The sequence below is a fragment of the Leptinotarsa decemlineata genome, unplaced genomic scaffold (genome assembly GCF_025532065.1).
Source record: "Leptinotarsa decemlineata unplaced genomic scaffold, Ldec_3_MD MMD2_P_RNA_scaffold_1, whole genome shotgun sequence".
NCBI lineage: Eukaryota > Metazoa > Arthropoda > Insecta > Coleoptera > Chrysomelidae > Leptinotarsa > Leptinotarsa decemlineata.
This window is the reverse complement of record NW_027412523.1, coordinates 4052970-4074053: the sequence shown is the minus strand read 5'-3', so window position 1 is coordinate 4074053 and position 21084 is coordinate 4052970. Positions and strand designations below refer to the sequence as shown.

Below are 21084 nucleotides of genomic sequence, written 5' to 3'. Positions count from 1 at the left end.
TACACGAAACAAGTAGCTTTTGTCAATTTTCAGTAGGTTAGTAAACGTTTCATGACATTCATTTACCAAAAATATAGAAATCAGTTGAATATTTAACAGTATTATTGAAGCTAGACAACGATTTGAAATACCAAATTCTATGAAGGAATGTTTGAAAGATCATAATGAAAGTCTGGAGAGAATTATAAAATTTATGAAAGCTATTGGGCTATACTCAAAAATTTGAAGAAGAAATCAAATGTTGAACAAACTAATAGTAGAAGGCCAATGACCTCGTAGTCGACGCCTTAAAAAAAATCTGACAAGGTGTTATTTGGATGACAATGTAAATAAAGATTTTGAAAATTTTAATGTGACAGTGATAAGCGAACAATCATCTTTTCTTTTTAAGGCTGGTCTCCACCAAACGGACTTCCTTGCTACTAGTTGTGTTTAAAAAACAACAAAAAATGACTTGTTTTAGTTTCGAAAACAAACGCAAAAGTCTAGTTCCACCAAACAGACAAAAATCAGTCAGAGTCGCGTTGTTTTTTTTTTTCGTGAAATATTTTCTGTCGTTTCCACTACACGAACAGTTTTTCATCATGCCATATCTAGACGATGTTTTCATAATGACCCGCGGTTTTTTTATAATCGAATCTTTTGAGCAAAAGCTAAAAAACCAAGATACTGGATGAGATCATTGTTGAGAAGACAAATAGTTTTTGGAGGGGATACAATTATGGCAGATTTCAGTGGCGCACCCGGAGGGGTGCCATGGGGCTGCAGCCCCCGAGATTTATAATAGTTACTAAAAAAAAGGGATTATCTACTAATACAGATAATTATTCTAAAATGAGCTCATCTAGTAGATGATATCTACTGTTTAAAAAAATCTGTTTAAAATCTGTTTTTTCCGTTAATCAGCTGTCGCCCCCATACGAACGACAACTCTCAGAAGTTGAGAAACTTGTGCGAGCTAAGGACTAACGAGGTCTTACCTTTTAACGTGTGATTCCTAACTACTAATATAAAATGAGCCCACTGGTCATTATCGGTCATCCAACAGAGTTATTCTGAAGATGATCACTCGGTGATCAAACACGTGTCGAGGTGTTAAAATAACGGTTATTTTGTATATAACGGTATATTTTGTTCCTTATATAAATGTGACATGTTGATTTAGCCCCCCTCCCCCCCCGAAATTTAATCCTAGGTGCGCCCTTGACAGATTTAATGAATGATGGCCTAGGAATTGATAGAGAAATGAGATCATCGAAATTTATATCCACCACAAATTAACATTTTGAATAAAGAAATAATGTCACATGTTTCTCATTTTGACAGCTCAAGTTTTTGCTTCGTCAAAATCGACATAGTTGCCTTTTTGTTGCGGTTTTGTCGTTTGGTGTAAATCCGCCTTAAGACAACTATGAAAAGTCTACAAATACAACAAAAACGTCGAGCAATCTCACCCTTTTCCACGAATAGATGTAAGCGATATCGATGAGAGTATAATGATCCGGAAGGGGAACCCTCTTGTACAGCACATCGATCTGAAAAACGAAAAAAAATCAAGTTATTTCAACATCAGTTAACGAAGCTTGTGAAACTCACATGAAAAAGACTTGTATCGACGTTGTACTTGTTCCTTACGAATTTCTTGAGCACCTCCACCCTGCACATACCAGGACATTGTAGATATCTCTTCATCATCGTTTTTTGTTCTTCAGCGTCGAAACCGTTTTTGAAACCTGGTAGTTTTATAGCTCCAGGGGAAGAATCAGCACTGAAACAAAGAAATATACAGTGAGTAAAGTGAAACTAGCATCTTTCTTTTGAAAATAACATTTGTAGAGGGGATATAACAAGTTAGGAGTTTCAAATCAGCCAAGTGAGTTGTTGAGAATGATTTGGTCATGATTAATCAGTTAACAAATTTCAAAACAGTGAGAATACATTAGTTTGATGAATTTACTATAGAAATTACAAATATCATAACATTCATAAATATTCCTCTTGAAGATGATCATCTGGTGCTCGAAACACGTGTCAAGGTGTTGAAATTACGGTTTGGTGTTTTGATATTAAATTCCAGTAGTATTCATTAGTACACTAAAGTTTCCAAACAGTGAATCACAAGATCATAACATTTAGTTGAGTTGAAACCGACATTATGCCATTTTTTCCAAAATTGCCAATTTTTTTCCTAAAAACAATTTCTCACAAAATATACCCCTTTCAATTCATCAGTAACATTCGCGAATTTTGAGGTCGTTATATTCTGTTGACAGTTGAAAAAGATTGTTTAACCTAGATCGTATGTATGTATCAACGATGTTTTTGATTGATTTATTTTAAAATTCCCAAATTTATATAAAAACTTCCTAAAATGTTGAGATCATTAGCTTGTTTGTGTGAAATATTGATAAAAATTAAACAGTCTTCTGAACTACTATTAGGTAAAGACATCAAGGCCACATAATACCTCTAAAATATGTCTGATTTTTATAGTCTGAAAAAAAAGAGTTTCAACCTTATACCGTCAGTTGTAAATGTGAAAACAATAATATAAATAGTGATAATAATCAACAACACTTCTTGAAAAGTATTTCTTTATACAATAACAAGAAGAAAATTAAATTGAAATTACATGCGAATGAATTAGTGAAAAAAATAACATATATATTGGGAGGATCTGCTTTTACATTCCTATCTAATTTGTTAAATTTTTGGTACTCTACCTTCCTGCTACAGGGTTATTCGATGCGATCCAGATGTACTAGTGAATCTCCAAAGTGAGTTGCATAATTATTAATTTGCTGATTCGATAGAGACGTTGATCTCTTTCAGTTAACAAAAAACCCATTTCATTAATATATATTTTTACAACAAGAAGTTTGAGTTGTTTGAAACACCTTCTACACGACTTCGTCCAACTAAAGCGATTATTCGAACTAGAGACTTCTGCAAAATGAAAATAATTTCTACCGAAGCTTCTGAACCCCATTATGGAGTCCTGTATTGCAAATTATAATATATTTATTCACAATAAATTTACAGACTCGGTCCATGTGAGTCTGTAATCAAAATTCAGTTTCCTAAGAGGGACTTTATACATAAAGATCATCGCCCTTACATATACTGTGGAACATAATAACCCAAGTGGGGGGGGGGCGTTATTTTTTTGCAATTTTCCAACCTCTTTTTTCTACAGCGTTCGGTTAAGGATATTCCAAACGTTATCAATACCAAAATCAAAGAAAACCGTACGATAATTTCTGGAAAATTACCCCCACACTAGATTTATTGTTTTTACGTGCTCCAAGACTCCGAAAAAACTATTATAAGACTATATTTTCAATATGTATTATCACCTGACATGAATGATACTGAAAAATCTAATATTGAAGTTAAATTGACAGCTGAAACTGAACAATCGATTGTTTCACCCTTCGAAGCGTGAAAGACTTGAAACATTGTCGATTCTTGTTACCAACAGAGATTTTAGGAGCGATTTAAAACATAATGACATTCCGCTCAGAGCCCTCAACACAGTGAAATCATCAGCTCAACGTGAATCGGTAATAAATACATTGTCGGCGACTGTACCGAGATCGTTGCTATCCTCGATCAGGTCCAGTGGAATCCACAACATCCTCCTAAATCCTTACGAAAATCCGCAATTCCTTAATCGCGGTTACTTCGAATACCCATACAACGAGCGAACGAGTAGCGCATTCCCAATTGTATAGAAGCATTTAGCATTTTTATCTGACCACACAGAAATCTTTTTGCCTCGATTTGGAATCTGTCCTTGTCTGATATTCATTCTTCAGGGCGCTTTACTCTGCTTTAACCGCCGTATATGAAGGACCTACAGCTCAGACTCATCTGTCTTCTAGTATTTTCAATATTTCAAAATGTGATCACATATTGAAATCGTCTGAACTCCTACAATTAAACTCCTACGAATTTAATTCCATTCAAATGTGGCGTCATTTTCAAAGTCGACATTTCCAAGGACTGCCTTCTTAGTCCGGTTCAATTAGTTCAGTAAATGCTAGAGAATAACGTAATGAAGGCTTATCATATAATTTTTATCTCATTCGGAGATATAGTAATACTCGATAAAACTCAAAATTACAAGACAATGTAGAGAGGCAATAGAAATTCAAAAACATGGGGATAATTTCAATAGAAAAGAAGACGTAATGAACATTGAAGAAATCTGGCTACCTGTCCCTAATTGTACACAAACACGGTCAGGTAAACCAATGAAGAGATACCAAGCCATGTCCACTGATAATAATATAAAACCAGAGTCCAGTTCTGAAAGTTTACATTCTTTGCCTCAAAAATAAAATAGAACAAATTGTTGAACAGGCTTGAATTCAAGTTCATTAATGTTGTAAGATAAATGTTCCACTGATATTTTCTCCGCGAATAGATCAAGCAATGATGCCGATAACTCTGTCAATACAGATCCCAGTTACAAACAAACATACATACAAACAAACATACACAAATATATACATACAGGTGAAGCTAATATAAAGTGTGTAAAAATAACGACGACACAACCGTACTAACCCGTTGTCCATTAGAAGAAAACAAGGACAGACTTATGTACGGAGGCAAGAAAGAGGAACCGCTTGTGCAGATGCATTCGGCGGTAATAATGAGAGCCGGAAACAAGGGCGTGCTATTGACATGTGGGCCAGTCATTATGTTGGTGTTCATGTATGGGTAGACGCGACATGAAAGAGTATTTCTGCCCCGGCGGGGTCCCAATTCAGCCGCGCGACCAAACTGTAATAATGATAGCCAAATTGATATATAAAAGAGGTGATTGACAACACGCTTTTATGAAATTCGTGTGGAAACATTCGGGAAAGTAGTTATTTAGGTTTTTGTCGTCCGGCGGCATCCAATGAAATATTGTCAGATTGTAATCATTGAAAACTGAGAGCCAGAGCTTACATCAATGCAGTACATTGAAAAAAAGAACAGTATTTCTAGAGGAACTGAGTATTTGAACAAAACTAGAAAACCAGAGAAAAGTATGAATAGTTAAGAATTTCAGATCACAGTGAGGTTTGAATAAAGAATAAGCAGAAAGTTGTTTGAAGGTGATTGACAATGTTTCATGATGAATTTCAGTAGTTCGTGTCCGTGCTTTGAAAGCACGTGCTTGAAGATCCGCCAAGACATGTAAAATACCCACAACAGAAAGTGTGGGAAGTAAGTGAGGAAACAATGCCCAAATACCGACTGAAAACAGGACAACTATGAAGCCGCCAACGTCATCAACATGAGTTCCCGCCCGCTCACGAGAATAGAGGAATCCTTGTTGAGAAAAGGCCTGAATTTCGCCATTACGCCAACATCTATGCTCACTTTGGAGATAATTACTGCAGTGGAATCCACCAGTTCCCTTATTGACCAGACCGAGGCAGAAGAGTTCAGATGGAAAATAAGAGAACAGCTGGATCGAGAACCAGTTCCAACATCTAACATCAGCAATGAAGAACTTAGAGCTCTGAACGGCCTACGTAGAGACAACACCATCAAGATCCTACCTGCAGATAAAGGAAACGCTACTGTGGTAATGGATACCGTCCTCTACGAACAGAAGATCGAAGAGGTTCTTCAGAAGGGACGATACACAAATATCGTACGGGACCCTACTGCATCAATCGAAAGGAAGTTGTACCAGATTTTGAAAAAACACCAAGAAAGAGAGAACGAATCTACCTATAGAAGTAATCATGTAATTACTAGGATGCTGTGTACGGAACTGTTATTTCCAACTGAAGGACGGATTCTTTACACAAGATGAGGGACTGCCAATGGGATCGCCACTTTCACCAGTCATAGCCAACATATACAGGCTGATTCACGGTGGATGGCACATTAGACGTTTCTGGTGAACCAGACAACGGATCACTTTGAAAATTTAATGGAGGGCATATTCGGACATTCTCTAGCCAACTAAAATATTTTCGACAATGCGGTGTTGCCGCTTCTATTAGAAAGCAGTAGCAACTTTGGTTTTTCAAATGGAACACTCTGTATATAATATTATTTTTGGAATCTCCAACAATTGCCCGACAACTTTTCTTGATATTTCCCTATACCTATCTGTTACCGTTTTCGAAATAAAAATTAATTTCAATTTTTTTCTTCGAAAATCATGACTTCTAAAAATGCCGATATCTTTTAGTTAAGAAGTACTATGATATCGAAATTTGGTTTGGAGTTAGGTGATACTTAGACACTTCCCACACGTCAGCCTAATCTTCGTTACTTCAATACAGGGTGGTAAAAAAATACAGTTTTTTCGTTTGCTTGAAAAAGTTGCTGAAATTTGATTATTTCAAATGGAACACCCTGTATATTATTGAAAATTCGGAAAGATGCTGAAATTTGCTTTCTTTCTATGTATATCATACCTATACCTAACTAGTCAAGTTTCGGACTTATGAACATTTATTTGTGAAAATGTCCCTTCAGAATGGTATTTCCATTCGGTATTTGGTAAGCAGGCCATGATTACTATTTGACAGTAGCGTTGTGACATTCTCCTAATAATATCGACATTTTCGTCACTTCAGAAGTTGATATTCTACTTTAAAAAAGGAAAATTATCTTTATAAATCAATAATTAAGGCAAAATATAAACTATAGTTCAATATCACCTCCACAAACCACATAAATAACAGTTGTTTTGTTACTCATTTATATAGAGGAAGATAGGTTATGTGCACAAAATGTCATATGTCACAGAATAGCTTGGAACTCGGAACATAGGTAAACAGAACAGCACGCCTCTGAAATATGTCATCTTTGTTTGTCTCATACAGGTAACAGATTCATTGTCCTTTATTAGCTATAACCGATGTTGCCAAATGATGAAAAAGAAACGAATCCCTTCAAATGTTGAATACATTATTTCATTTTTTTTTTCAAGTATTTAAATATTTTTTTAAAGAAAAAGGTTGAAATGATAAGTTTAAAATGCGTTGTTTTAGAGCTCTTTATAAATCAACAATTAAAGCAAAATATAAATTATAGTTCAATACCATCTCCACAAGCCACATAAACAACAGTTGTTTTGTTTGTTTATTTATATTGAGGAAGATAGGTTGGGTGCACAAAATGTCATATGTCACAGAATGTCACAGCACGCCTCTGAAATATGTCGTCTTTGTTTGTCTCATTCAGGTAACAGATTCATTATCCTTTATTAGCTATAACTGATGTTGCCAAATGGTGAAATAGAAAGGAATCTCTTTAAATGTTGAATGCATTATTCAATTCCTCTTTTTTAAGTTGTTTTAGAGCTCTTTTCCCTATTCAGTATGACTATTGTAATTTTATTTCTTCTGAATGCCAAATATTAACGTTTATCCATAATTTTTTGAAGAATAACTTTGTATGTCCGTCATTTATCTAGTAAAAGACGATGTCATCTTTAGTTACCCAACGTGGGGTGCTTGATTTCGGAAAAGGTTTACCAAATTTAAAGATATGGCAAAAAAGTTTCTCAAATTTATGTAATTCTCCAATAAATGTTACGATCAGATGAAGAATTTTGAAACTCATTTTACTAATGATTGAATAACGGAATTTTATAAAAATGTTTTTTTTGAGTGATGTTTCTGCAATCCTATTAAACTTCTTAAACCCCATGTTGAGCGACAAAAGATGAAAAATACGTCAGAATAAGTATAATAATTACTACGTTCATTAGTACTCATAGAAGCACGACTATTTTTCAAGTAAAATTAGGAGTTGCACCTTTTGAACCTTCAAAAGCTTCTCATCGGTCCCATGCATTGAAATCATATGCCTACTTTCGAATAAAACCGCTGGATTAAATACGGACACATATCAATATCAGTAGGTGACACCTACAAATCTATCGAAACAGAAATGAAATATTGAAACAGCGCTAGACAGCCACGCATCTGATACATTTTCCATACGGATTTTCCTCTGAACTACGCTCGAACGAGCAAAAAAGCGTCGAAATATTTAACGCGTCGTAAATCCTTGCATCCCAGGATTTTTCAATTCTGAGTGTTACTATACCAGTTTGGCTGTCAGACTTAAAGCCTGAAGCCATGTTTTATTTATCCGAAGAATCTCGACGATACGCACCCTTGTACCAATCAATAAAGTAAGTTTCCCTTTCGGACTTGTCAGCAAAAGTCAGGGAAGGTTCTTTCTTCTGCTCCTTCAACTCTCAGAGAAATAATTCACTGAAAAGGGCGAAAGGGCGGCCTATTACTCTTATATTCTGAAATATTTTCAAATGCCATCTGTCATTTCCAGTTGAATAAATTCTGTCAGCGCCGTTTGCAAAAAAAAACTACTTTAATGTTTGTGTGTCAATGTGAATAACCTTCAATCACTATTAAAGGTTATAACAGAACAGATCATCCGCGGTGTCATCCACGGCATATGTGTGTTTGAATGCCATAAACTTAAAAACTACCCAAGAGGAAGGTTCATAATACTAGCATCACAAATTTAACAATTTCTGCTTTCTCAACCTATGTTACACCTCATTTTCCAGGACTATCTGAAAAGTTGAGACGAATTGGAAATAGATATGATGTTAGAACTTTCCATAAAACAACACACTCTTGGTCGGGTCCTATCTTTGACCCTCTCTGCTCTTCTCTGTTCCAACGTTGTCATGACGAGGCCCACTGTCGTCGTAGTGGGTTCGCCGAATTGTGCCACTGTTCACGTTGTTAGCATTGCTGCCTCTTAGCAGTGACTCCACAGCCACTGCTTTCTGGGTCAGCTCTTTGATGCTTGTGAAGGTATGCAATTGCAAATGAACTTTCACTTCTGCACACATCCTGTTCAATATCAATTGAACGATCCTCTTCTCGGCCATTTCGGGGTATAGCCTCCTGGCTAACCCGAGCTTATGCAGAATGAAATTCGTTACTGATTCGCATCGTCTTTGGTCGACTACATATAGATCACTCTCCAATGAGCTCACTAACAGTACACTGTCAAACCTTTCTTGAAGACGATTCGTGAAAAAAGCCCAGTCTAAGGTCATATTTCTCTACGGCGTATACCACGCCGCTGCCGCACCCCTCAGTCATTGTTCGGCCATGCTGACCCATACTGAAGGGTGAAGGTCACTTAGTTGATCTTCTGCCTTCCTGCAGAAATCGATTGGATCCTCCTGATCCAATCCGCTAAATGTTGGAGGGGGGATTCTGACTCTTCTCCCATTCTGAAAATCGCTTTCCACGTCCCTCTGTGGCTCTTGCCAGTTTTCCAAGATTCACCAATCGGGTGACCAGCTCCTCGATCCTATCCTGAGGCTTCTCTGCCTCGATAATTTCCTCTTCCATGTCTCCATTGATTCTTTCCAATGGTACTCGTGCGTCAGGCCATGAGGGATTACCATGAGGTCGACCACTTTGGGGCTTATTTTCGAAGCCAAAATCTTCGGAACGAAATTTCGCAAACCAACACAACTTTAGAAAAAACCTAATAGCAACAACTCCAGGTGGCTAGCGATGAAATGAAGAAGAGGTTTGATATGAGCCGCTTAGGCCAATCTCAGAGAGAAAAATAGGGATTGGAGTGGTCCCTGCCATCACCAAGAGGATCGCCTTTTTGGAATAACGAATTAAATTCAATCCAAAGATAATCCAGAAGATTGTTTGTGAGTATGTAGATCATGAACCCTTGTAATCCATAGTCAAATGAATTACATAAAATACTAGTGAAATATTTCACCTACATTTTTGTACTTGCTGTAGATTTCAAGAGATATTATTCAAGTGAGGGCTTTTGATGTAGTAGAAACAGTTTGGACAATTTGTGATGAAGATTTCCAGAGACTTGAGAATTCTATCTCTCTCTATCACACACAGTCTCCCAACGAAAGCGCATCTTAGGGGGGGTCCGAGATTTTGGAGTCGCTTCCTAGATTTGACAAGCTGTCGACTAGTCTTTCTCAAAGTGGGCGATAACGCCTCCTTGTGGGTGCTGGAGGTCTATAGGGGAGCAGTAAAGGGCACAGAGAAGATTGGGGGTGGCGTTGAAGTGGTTTACGGAGGCGATGGCTAATTTAAAAATATTTTTTTCGCTTTCAACACAAACTTTACCGCTCCTTTACGCTCAACGCGCGTTTCCTTGTGTTACGTCATTTGGGGACTGGACAGTAACTATTTCCTGTCCGACGTGCTCGCTGTACATTGAGTTATTCATAAGCAACATTTGGTTGCGAAAAATTTGAGTGAGCGCCTCTCTCAATCATTGCAATATATCATCAAAGTAGTCAATAAAATCCAAAACAACTTTTTAAATGACAGATTATTCAATCAGCTTTGTGTTGCTAATGGTGAAGATTTTAACCGATTGCTATTCCACACAGAAGTGCGTTGGTTATCAAGAAGGTAACTATCTGACTCGATTTTACAATCTATTTGGCTCTGTGATAGAGTTCTTGGAAAACAAAGACAGAATTGCACGACAACCTCATCACTTAAAATACTGATATTGCGTACTTGACAGACCTGTATAAGTTATTTAATGATGTCAATTTTATGTCAAATTTATAATTTAGCCCATAATGTCTAAAAATCATATCGAAATAGATGGTTCTCTTTTGGAAGGTGGTGGACAAATTCTGAGAATTGCATTAACAATACGTGCACTCAAAAAAAATCCTGTTCGTATTTTTAATATAAGAGGGGGGCGAAAAAAACCTGGACTAATGGAACAACATTTAAAAGGTGTTGAATAACTTAGAGATATATGCTCTGCCAATGTTAAAGGTGCATCACTAGGTTCTACAGGGGTAGAATTTTATCCAGGAGAAATTAAAGGCGGTAATTTCCCTGCACAGGTTAAAACTGCAGGTAGCGTAAGCCTTCTTCTACAAGTAGCACTAACTTGTTGTTTCTTGGCAGAATTTTCAACAAGTCTCAGTCTACGAGGTGGAACGAATGCACAAATTGACTACACCACAGAAGTTTTTAAACCTATAATGGAAAAATTCGGTGCCACTTTTGATTTTGACTTGGTGAGGCGAGGATATTTTTCCAAAGGCAATGGCGAAGTTAATGTGAAAGTAAATTCCATAGAAAATGTGTATCCTGTTGAACTTATTGATCGAGGTAATATAAATTCTATTTATGGATAGAGTTTTGTTGCGGGAACTCTTCCTGAGAGACTGTCACATCAAATGGCTGATAGTGCAGGAAGCAAACTGAGAAGTTTTGGTGATGTTCGAATTGAAAGGTATTAAGATAGAAGCATAGCACCAGAATCCGCTTCAGGAATTTTGTTGATTGCCGAAACAGATACAAAATGTGTTTTAGGATCATCTGCACTTGGCAGAAGAAATGAAAAAGTTGAAGAGACTGGTAGAAGAGCTGCTGAAGAGTTGATCAAACAGTTTGAAGAGGGTGGTAGCGTAGATGAACACAGTCAAGATCAAATCATTATTTGGACGGCTTTATCTAAAGGGAAGTCAAGGATGAGTTGGCCAAATTATAACTCATACTACCACAGCCATATTCGTGGTGGAAGCATTGATTGATGTGAGAATCAAAGTTACACCAGCTGACAACTTCACCCATATAGTTGAACGCAGTGGCTCGTAGCTAGGATGGAAATTGCGCAAATTAATATTGAATGCTTATTTATAATAAATTTAAATTATATACAAAAAAAAATCTCCAACTTCAAGGTGACGACTTGAATTTGATTAACACAAAAAATGTCATTGATGCTTTTGTAGCCAAATTGCTTTTATACAAGAATAATATCAGCAGACGTGAGTTTCGCAATTTCCCTGATTTGACAGCAGATCATTCAACAACGACGACTTGCTTGTTTACTGCCAACATTTGGAGAACCTTCACAGTGATTTCGCAGACCGATTGCAGGATATTTAAAAATTGGAAATGCCGGACTGGGTGTTGGAACCTTTTTCAAATATCAACACAGTAGGATCATCCCAGCTGGAAGAACAACTCGTAGAACTGATAACGAACGAGGAAATAAAAATAAAATTTAAAAATGGATACCAAGAATTTTGGCTACAAAAGCCAATCCCGCAATTGTACCCTGGATTGTGGTCCATCGTTCAACGATTTTTGATAGCATTCCCATCATCGTATTTGTGTGAACGTGGATTTAGTGCTGTGGCAACGTTGCTAACTAAAAAGAGAAATCGGTTGCAGATTATCGTACGCGGTGACTTACGGCTGTTTTTGAGTAAATTCGAGCCTGATATTAACAAACTTGTTAAAAATCATCAAATTCATCCTCCACATTAGATTAGTTTTAAAATTCAAATTGAAATGTTTGTTTTAATAACATGAATAAAAGTTTTCCAACTATAAGAAAATGGTGTTTCACATTAACCTCATCAGAAAGTCTTATTTTCACATGACACACAATTTAATTATCAACATAATGACTGCGATTGTGATTCTTAAGATGTAGTAAAGTAAAAAAAAAGGGGGGCGCTAGAAAATAAACGGGCGGTAAACAAAGTAAGTTTGAGAACCTCTGCTGTAAACGAAGGAAACAAAATACAAATACATGAATAACTACATATTAGCAACAGGAACAGCTAACTGTGAAACACATATTCATATTTATTGTGGGGTTTACTATTCTTTAAAAATTGTATTATATGCGTTTGTAAAAGATACCACAGACAGGCTTTGTTTTTGTTTTGCCGTTTGACTTAGTTCTACTATCTCCGATAGACGTCTCGACTGCATGATCAACTTTGCAATATATCCTCTCCGTTCAGTTTTTCAGTAAAAAATCCCTGCCGAATTTTCTCCCCGGAAATCAAAGCTATCGCTCCGAGAAAACAATTTAACGCTATCAGCCCGTAAAAAATTCCTCTGTCGAGTCAACCCGAAGTGACTATATCCCCAAACTCTGCGGTGTATAAAAAGCAGATAAAATCGAGAGGGTTTTATTTTTAAATCGGTCGGACTCTCTTACGGAGCACCTTTGATTTATATCACGCGTCAACGCTTTACCAGAAAACCGACGGTCTTTTAAACCGTGTTCTCCATCACTTTCTGTCACGTATTAGCGTCCCTATCTGTGGCACACCCTACGGCTGCGCACGGTAATCTCCACGACTACAAAGTGAGAGTCGCACCAAGAATATAATTTCAGTGAGACATATAGTCCGGTGGCAAAATCCAATGTCAAATCGTGAAAATCGCCCTCGAAAAAAAAAACTATCAATCGCTAAAATTTTACTAAAGCTACAGCCCTCTATACGCAACTTTCAAAAGTCTTTGACAATTTGTGTGACCCAAGAGAATGCGAGGGTCTTGCATTTTAACGTACGATACCAAGTGTATCACTACACTTATGAAATACGGGAAATTATAGTTGAACGCTTTATACCATTATTGGGAAAACGAATAGAATATTTCATTTTGGAGGCAAACCGTTGCCTTTATTGAATAATCTGATAAAATTTATTATCTCATTCGAAAATACGGTAATATTCGATAAAAATCAAAATTACTATTCGAAAGTAGGTATATAGAGAGTCAACAGATCAAGAACCGAGGTATAATTTCAATAGAAAAGAAGAGGCAGTAAACATCAATAAAATCTGGCTACCTGTCTTCAGAGGTCAGATAATCCAATTGATAGAAACCAAGCCACGTCCACTAATAATAATATAATACCATCAGAGTCGAGTACAAGCATCTTGTTGAAGCGTTCAGAAAGGGAAGTACTACGACCGTTACCACATCGCTTTTGACAATGTTTACCGCAGTAGTAAACGAAACGTCAGACATAAATAAATGCAGAACACGTACAAAAATCCCGGAAAATAGCTTTCACATATCTTTTTTTCTGGTAATCAGCTGTAGCCCCTCTACAAAAGGCAACCCTCAGAAGTCGAAACTGTGCGACGTGCTATTTCTGGCACGGTATTTTTGAGTTATCATCAGTAAGAACAACTTTAAAAGTAAACTGACATGGGATTCCATTCCTGTTTTCTCCTTACATTTTCTAGTTAACAGGTGTTTTGACATTCATGCTCTATTCTTCCCAAGCGCTTCTCTACATTTCAGCTCGTAATCCATCGTTTATAGTCACTGAAAAAAATCGTCCAATTAAAGTTTCACTGGAATGGATCAGGCCAAACGACGATGACAGATCGTACGAAAATGCCATGGGCACCACCAAAATTCGAACAATATACAACAAATTACATACAAATTCCAATTTCCGGCCCGTCCTGGGGTCTTGTGTAAATTTACATGATGTATAAAAATTACATAATAGACTATGTAGATTTACATAAATCACAAAATCGCCTAGAATAGTCCATACATCGACTTGGGAGGAACTCTGCAGATTGTAGATTCGGTAGGTTTTCTCTGGTAAAAGTCCAGTTAAAGCCCTCGAAGTACTTCAGTTTTCTTTGCAACAGGAATTTATAATTCTTCGATTGCAATGAATGAAAATCTGTCTTTACTAACAGATAAACACAAGATAAAATATACGTATGGTCACTTTGCTGTGCTGGTGGTATACTATTCTTCTTTCAACTTAGTTAAATAGGCGTTGAACCATATTTATTCACCATAGTTGGGGCACTTTTCAAACTTCGTTTTGAGTTGTCAGTAAATCTATGCCAATCATATTGCATAAAAGATTGTATTATTGACAGAAGACGCTTAGCTTCAGTATCGAAAATGTGATGAGAGGGTTGACACCTTTCCTTTCTTATAATGTTATAAATACTAAAAAAAGTACTAAGCTTTGTCTCTTCTTAGTTGACCATCATTGTATTCACTTCATTTATTCAACAACAACTTACTATACAGTACCAAATTCCGAATGTCTAACTGGTAACAGATCCCGTTTGTCACTTGACTATACCCGAAATACTCCTTGTTGGATTCATGATATATTGTAACTTGTTTCATCATATACGCGAACTCGAAATCAGCCGCCATAAGAAAGAGTTTCGGAAGATTTGTCGCCCTATTTTAAATTCATGGAGGATTGATGGAGTGTAAAAATATCAAAGCAAATCTTAAAAGGGATTGTGCTATCATGGAAACGATTTAAACTTAAATTCGAAGCGAAAGTAAGGAACTACCTGCATGTTGATATAACCAATATCTCGATAAGCCACGTATTTGGTAATACACACCTTTAAAGTCATAAATCCTCAATAAAATTGGTATTTTCACCCAAAGTGGACGTAACACTTTCAAAGTACATGCTATATAAGTCTATATTCATTACCAAACTTCAGCAATGAGCTTAAGTTTCTATGTAGATGTTATGCTTTGTTGAATATTAAACAACACTCTTCATATACATCAGTCCACGAAATGAAAAATTAATGAAATAACTTGATTGATATTCCCCTGACAATATACCTTATTTTGCCTTGAAAAGATGGAAATTGTTGACCAAAATGAATAAAGCTAATGTGTTTCTACTGGAGCAATATTGAAACAACTTTTGTTTCTATTTTTATTGGTTTATGCAAAAAACATTTGGGAACATATGTAAACGTTCCGTTTTTATTGAAGTACATAAAAATTGTAAATATTCCCAGATTTTTCAGAAGATACCACTGCGAATATAGCCCTAATGTTAGAGTTAGACTATGTTCTTTCTAATCGAGATGTTCATCAATGCGCATTCTTAAAAACTTGACATGGGTGGCAGATTTGGAAATTGGTATATCATTTACAGTGAGATCGACCTCCACGTTTACCAGATTTGTTGCCCATTGATTTTTAAACAGTGAAATCTATAGAATGCAACCAACTGGTAGATGTGAGGATGAAAATGTATGCCATAACATTAAAATATTTGATAGGACAATAAAATGGTGAAGGATGGCGCCTGCATTAGATGTGAGAAGATTCAACAAGACCATTCCCAGTAATTAGAATTTGTTTTGTTAGATTCATTGCTTTGGTATCATTGAATGAAAACATCTAATAATGGTATTTGATGATAGGTTTTTACCATCACACTATCACACTTCTTTGATTGAAGTTTAGGAATCAAGTTGCCATTGGCAGGAGTTTTCACTAGTTTCCGAAAAAAGGGAAGGCCATCTGGTGTTAAATATTAGGAAACACATATTTCTATCAAAATACAGAATTCACTCATTTCTCGTTATCTATTTCATTTTCGATATATCTCCATTGCCAACTTTTAAATTTCACACACACGTTATAAACATTATATGGCCGTGAAAATTTTAGTGTTCAATATTTTGACATTTCGACTGATAATAAAGTCAAACTTTTCCATATAATTTCGGAACTGATTTTTTTTGCTATTAGAGAATATCAGTGGAAAAAATCTATAAAACATGCTACGAAACGGTGTCTTTTGACAATGTTCACATCGTGTGTCTAAAACATTCATTTCGTAACTTGCAAATAGCGAATAGCAATTTATTAATATACTTATTTCAAGATGTTTCATTTTCAATTTCTTCTCAAACTATCTTTCAAGAAGAGTTTTCTCTATGATTTATTACTTCTCTATTGACATTTACATAAAAGCTGAATTTTTTGGTGAACCTTTCGATGAATCTGAAAAAAAGCGTCAAGTCGACGCCCGTCCTAATCGCTATAAAGACGCCGTTGATTAGATCTTTACAAAAACACCATCTACTGCACGCACAAACGCAGTCTATGACCTCTTTCGCCGAGAGTGTGTATTTATGTTCACGCCTTGATTGGCACTGCAAAATAATGAACTCAACTATAATTAGTGCAACGCATTATTGCGGTTTTTCTAAAGTGACCTAGTTTGTCGGATCCGCCTCAATTTGTATGAGATAATGATCAATCTTGAAGAGGAAATTTTCAATTGTCCCTTCTCATACAACACGAACCAAACTCCTTAAGTTTCAAACGAACAAAACACTATCATAAAATGCAAACCTCGGACATGCGTTTTTGCCTCTCCAGCCCTCATCAGTACGGCCCAAACAAATGCAATGGAGAGTAACACTTGGTTGACAACACAAATGCGCGGAGTCATCAACAAAAGCCAACCACACATTGTGGTTTTGGTTAGATCATAGTAGATCATTCCCACTCATTTCATTCATGAATTCACAAAGTTCTCGATGATTTCAAAACGAAGTGCGGATTTATCATAGCCGTGCGCTAATATAAAAACGAAATTTAAGGATACTATAGAAGACTTTGTGGTAATTTACTTATAACTAACTACAAAAACTAAAAACAATAATAACAACAGCGAATGAACTAAACACAATATCAATTTCCGACCGTTTATTATATCTAATCCGACGCCCGTGGAACCGTCGAATCCTGCGATACTACAGCACTGAACGCGTTGGATGAGAATCTCATCCTAAGAGCGGTTGAAGGTCCCCGGCAACTCGGCCAGATTACGTGGTAAGAGAGCCTACTGATTGTATTATTTCTAGAACCATCTGAATATTTATGGAAGAGTGGAAGAGGAAAAAATCCAACTCTACATAGATGAATTGATTCACTTTTAAACTGAAAGAGTTTCAAGGTATCTTCGATTACAGAACATGGTGCGCAATGTCGATCATAAGATGCTATTGGAAATGAAAGGAAATAAAATTCGTTCCATGGGGAAGTACTGAAGATACTGATTCTCAGCACGAAGCAACTTCAGGCATTTCCGCACCCTATATCTTCAGCAGTTTGATGACATTGAACTCCAAAATATTGTTTGATTTTCATTCCATAATCGTCACCAGGTTATCGTTAATTAACTTTACTGGATTGCTTAGTTAGATCCAAAACCGTCTAATGTATTGGGCTGCTCTGCAGTATATGGCACAGGATATAATATTGATGAGAACAATGCCAGGAAGTGTATCGGCGTTGAAGACAAACGAAATATATAATGTTGCGTTTTCCCTGAGGGTTTGACAATAATTGACACTAACAATACAACCAAACACTTCAACTGAAGCTTCAAACTAATATTTTAATGTCTATCGCCTTATTAGAACACTTCGCACCGCACTGTCCACTCGACGTCTCGATTTGCGAATGGGTAGTGTTTATATATGCCAATGGAAGTCTTGGGAAGCCGGTAGAATTATTGTCGAAGCGACCTGACACCTAGAAAATTCAAGAAGCGCCAGTCGATTTGGCGCGATCTTGGCCAAGTCACACTTGATTTACGACGACCAGCGGCGGCCAGCGTTAATTTTTTAGGGGACGATTTACAGTAATAATGAATTCTGTCATTCACAACCGACAAAGATTCATCCGATAGCCTGATATTGAAGACCGTTTCACATAAGTCTATGAAGAGCAAAACGAGCATATGTGGCTTATGAGCAATGTAGGAGGACAGTGGGACGTGCATGGGGTCCGTGTGGTCACCTGAATCTACACTGCAATAATAAGAACTATGTTACCGTACGGAGCCATTGCATGGGGACCGAAAGTTCTACAAGCACCGGCTATCCAAAAATTATATCAAAATACAGCGACTGGCTTGTTTAAACATCACTGGAGCCATGAGACCAACACCAACCGCGGCAATGGAATTAATTACGGGTTTGACCCCTCTGGACCTGTACGTTAAGGACGTTGCGTTAATGGCCATGGTACGATTGCGCATGGTTGGTGTAAACCTCAAAGTAGGAATGAGTCAATTGAGGGTGAGCCTATGGTGGAAAGCGCTTACTGCGCAACTTCGCTGCAGGCTAGCAGTGATGCAATTGAACCCAGGTTTGTGTTTGACAAACCCTACAAAATACAAATAAAACAGAACACACAGTCAGATGACAAAATGGTTTAGACTTTCATGGCTTTTAGGCTTCGTAAAACGTATTTACGCCTTGTCAGGTAATCAGTTGTATTTGTACCTGAATTTGTACCTGTATTCGTACCTGCACTTGAACCTGGAACATTAACAATCTTGCTGCCTGTTGTCCTGTTCGTTATTCTCGAATTCTTTAGAATGGGGTTCCATATTTGATTGAGGTTCACCGCTTCTTCTTTTCTGTTAAAATTATTCGGGTGTTTGTGGATCTCTATTTCCTCCCGTACCAGTCGGCTATGGTATCCCTGGTTGGGGGCAATTAGTTCTGAGTTCTCAAACAAAATTCTGTGGTCTCCTTCACTCAGTGCTTGTTCTGCCACAGCTGACTTGTCTGTTTGGCCTAGTCTGCAGTTCCTTTTATGCTCTTTCAGTCTTGTTCCCATGGATAGTTCGGTGGGTCCAATATATACCTTTCCACAAGTGCACGGTATGTGATAGACCCCTGCTGCTGATAATGGGTTTCTTTTGTCTTTAGCCGACCTGAGGCTTTGTTGTATCTTCTTCGTTGGTTTGAAGACTGTTTCGATGTCGTGTTTGCCCAATAGCTTTCCAATTTTTCCTAGGGTCACGGATAGAATTGGAAAACTCCTCGGAAGGATGTACAATGGGTCACATGTGGCCTGAGTACTATGGGCTTACACTCACTCTCTCTACTCTACAGATACAGATTCGTATTCCTTGATAAACCGTGTGAGACATAAGCTAGGAGAAGTATTGTTAATTATAAGCCTCCAAACCGACTTTAATGTTCCTGCATCACTTTGCAGATCAAAACAAACCGATGAATGGCCTTCCGCTCTGCTAACAATAACGGAAAGAATTAGTGGAGTTCTGTTGGCTTACTAGTAATGTGACCAAGAATGATTCGTCTGTCTTCCGACGGAAGACAATTTCCCCCTAACAAAAAACAAAGATTTCTTTTCATTCGATGATCTGTAAAAGTCAGGTAACAAAAAGTTGAACCACCACGCGCAAATCCACAACTCCCCGCGATCAAGCAATTTCGAACCGCGAAAGTCAACGGCGACAAACATTAATAATAATGATTATGCCCGGGGCTCGCAAATAATAATCCTTTCCCCTCGTGAACGGTATATCGGTATTAACCAGTTGACGGTGACACGTCTCCGGAGAACAGATTACAGATTACCGAAGAGAGGCAGCGGATGAGGGATAACCCTATCGTATTTGGTACGCCCACGCCAGGCAATCTAGTCCCAATGGGCCTCGGGAAAAGGATTCTAATTTCGTCATTTCGTGCGTGCATGTACGCCAGCGAGAATATAACCACGGGAGATCGAGTAACGTCATTTTTTTGACTTCGCTCGGGTCGAATTATATCATCAATAAGAATAAATAGGACTGGGTCGGAGAGTTGGGTATTTCTTTGTGGTTTGGAGAGGATCTGATGTGTTGATATAACACTTAAAATATAATTGTTTTTCAATGTCAGGAATATTTTGGAAATCATCAAACACTAGAGATGTTTTTCTTAAAATATTCGTGAGGTAGGAAAAATCCGCACTTGAAATAATAAATTTCAGGTTTAAGAAATATGGTTATTTGAAAATTGAAACTCAAATTGGAAATTCGTGTATTAGCGCTTCGCATTTATGGAATCTATTGACGCATTAGAGCGAGTTTATCCTTATGCAGACAGACAAATAGGTATAATTTGCGTATATAAAAAATGATGCTGGTATACTGTGTGTATTGATATCCTTCAGATAAAACGACTGAACCCCCGATCTTGGTTTGTAGAGTCAATTGCCCTGACGGGATCAATAATTCATTATTGAACATCAAAAGTCCATACAAACGTATTCTAAACGATTTCAAGATTCAAGATTTATTTATAGGTCATTATTTTTACAGTTTTTAAAGTTTATATATATATATATATATATATATATATAATATATATATATATATATATATATATATATATATATATATATATATATATATATATATATATATATATATATATATATATATATATATATATATATATATATAGTTTTATTACCCTCAGTGTGAAGATAGATGCACCTAAGTAACTAAAGTACTTGTGTTACGCTTTCCATCTACCACTCAGGGCATTCAATTATATGCAAATAACTGTCTTATATCTATATCTATATACACACATTTCGACTAATTAATTTACAGAATTGATGAACATTGGGAATGATGAAGAGCTTGCTGAACATCGTTTATGTTTAGCCAAATAAA

General features: G+C 36.8%; 1 protein-coding gene and 1 pseudogene across 2 annotated transcripts in view; one reads left to right on the top strand and one right to left on the bottom strand.

The window, feature by feature from the left end:
- LOC111507811 (uncharacterized) overlaps positions 1-21084 on the bottom strand; it is a 198019-nt gene that overhangs the window by 5262 nt on the left and 171673 nt on the right. For both annotated transcript variants that reach the window (XM_074180093.1, XM_074180117.1), the window contains exons 5-6: positions 1597-1768; positions 1455-1535 (exon numbers count right to left, since the gene is read on the bottom strand). In XM_074180093.1, the coding sequence (XP_074036194.1) occupies positions 1455-1535; positions 1597-1768 (253 nt within the window). The remainder of the gene's footprint in view (positions 1-1454; positions 1536-1596; positions 1769-21084) is intronic.
- Positions 10583-11630, top strand: LOC111507815 (RNA 3'-terminal phosphate cyclase pseudogene; annotated as a pseudogene).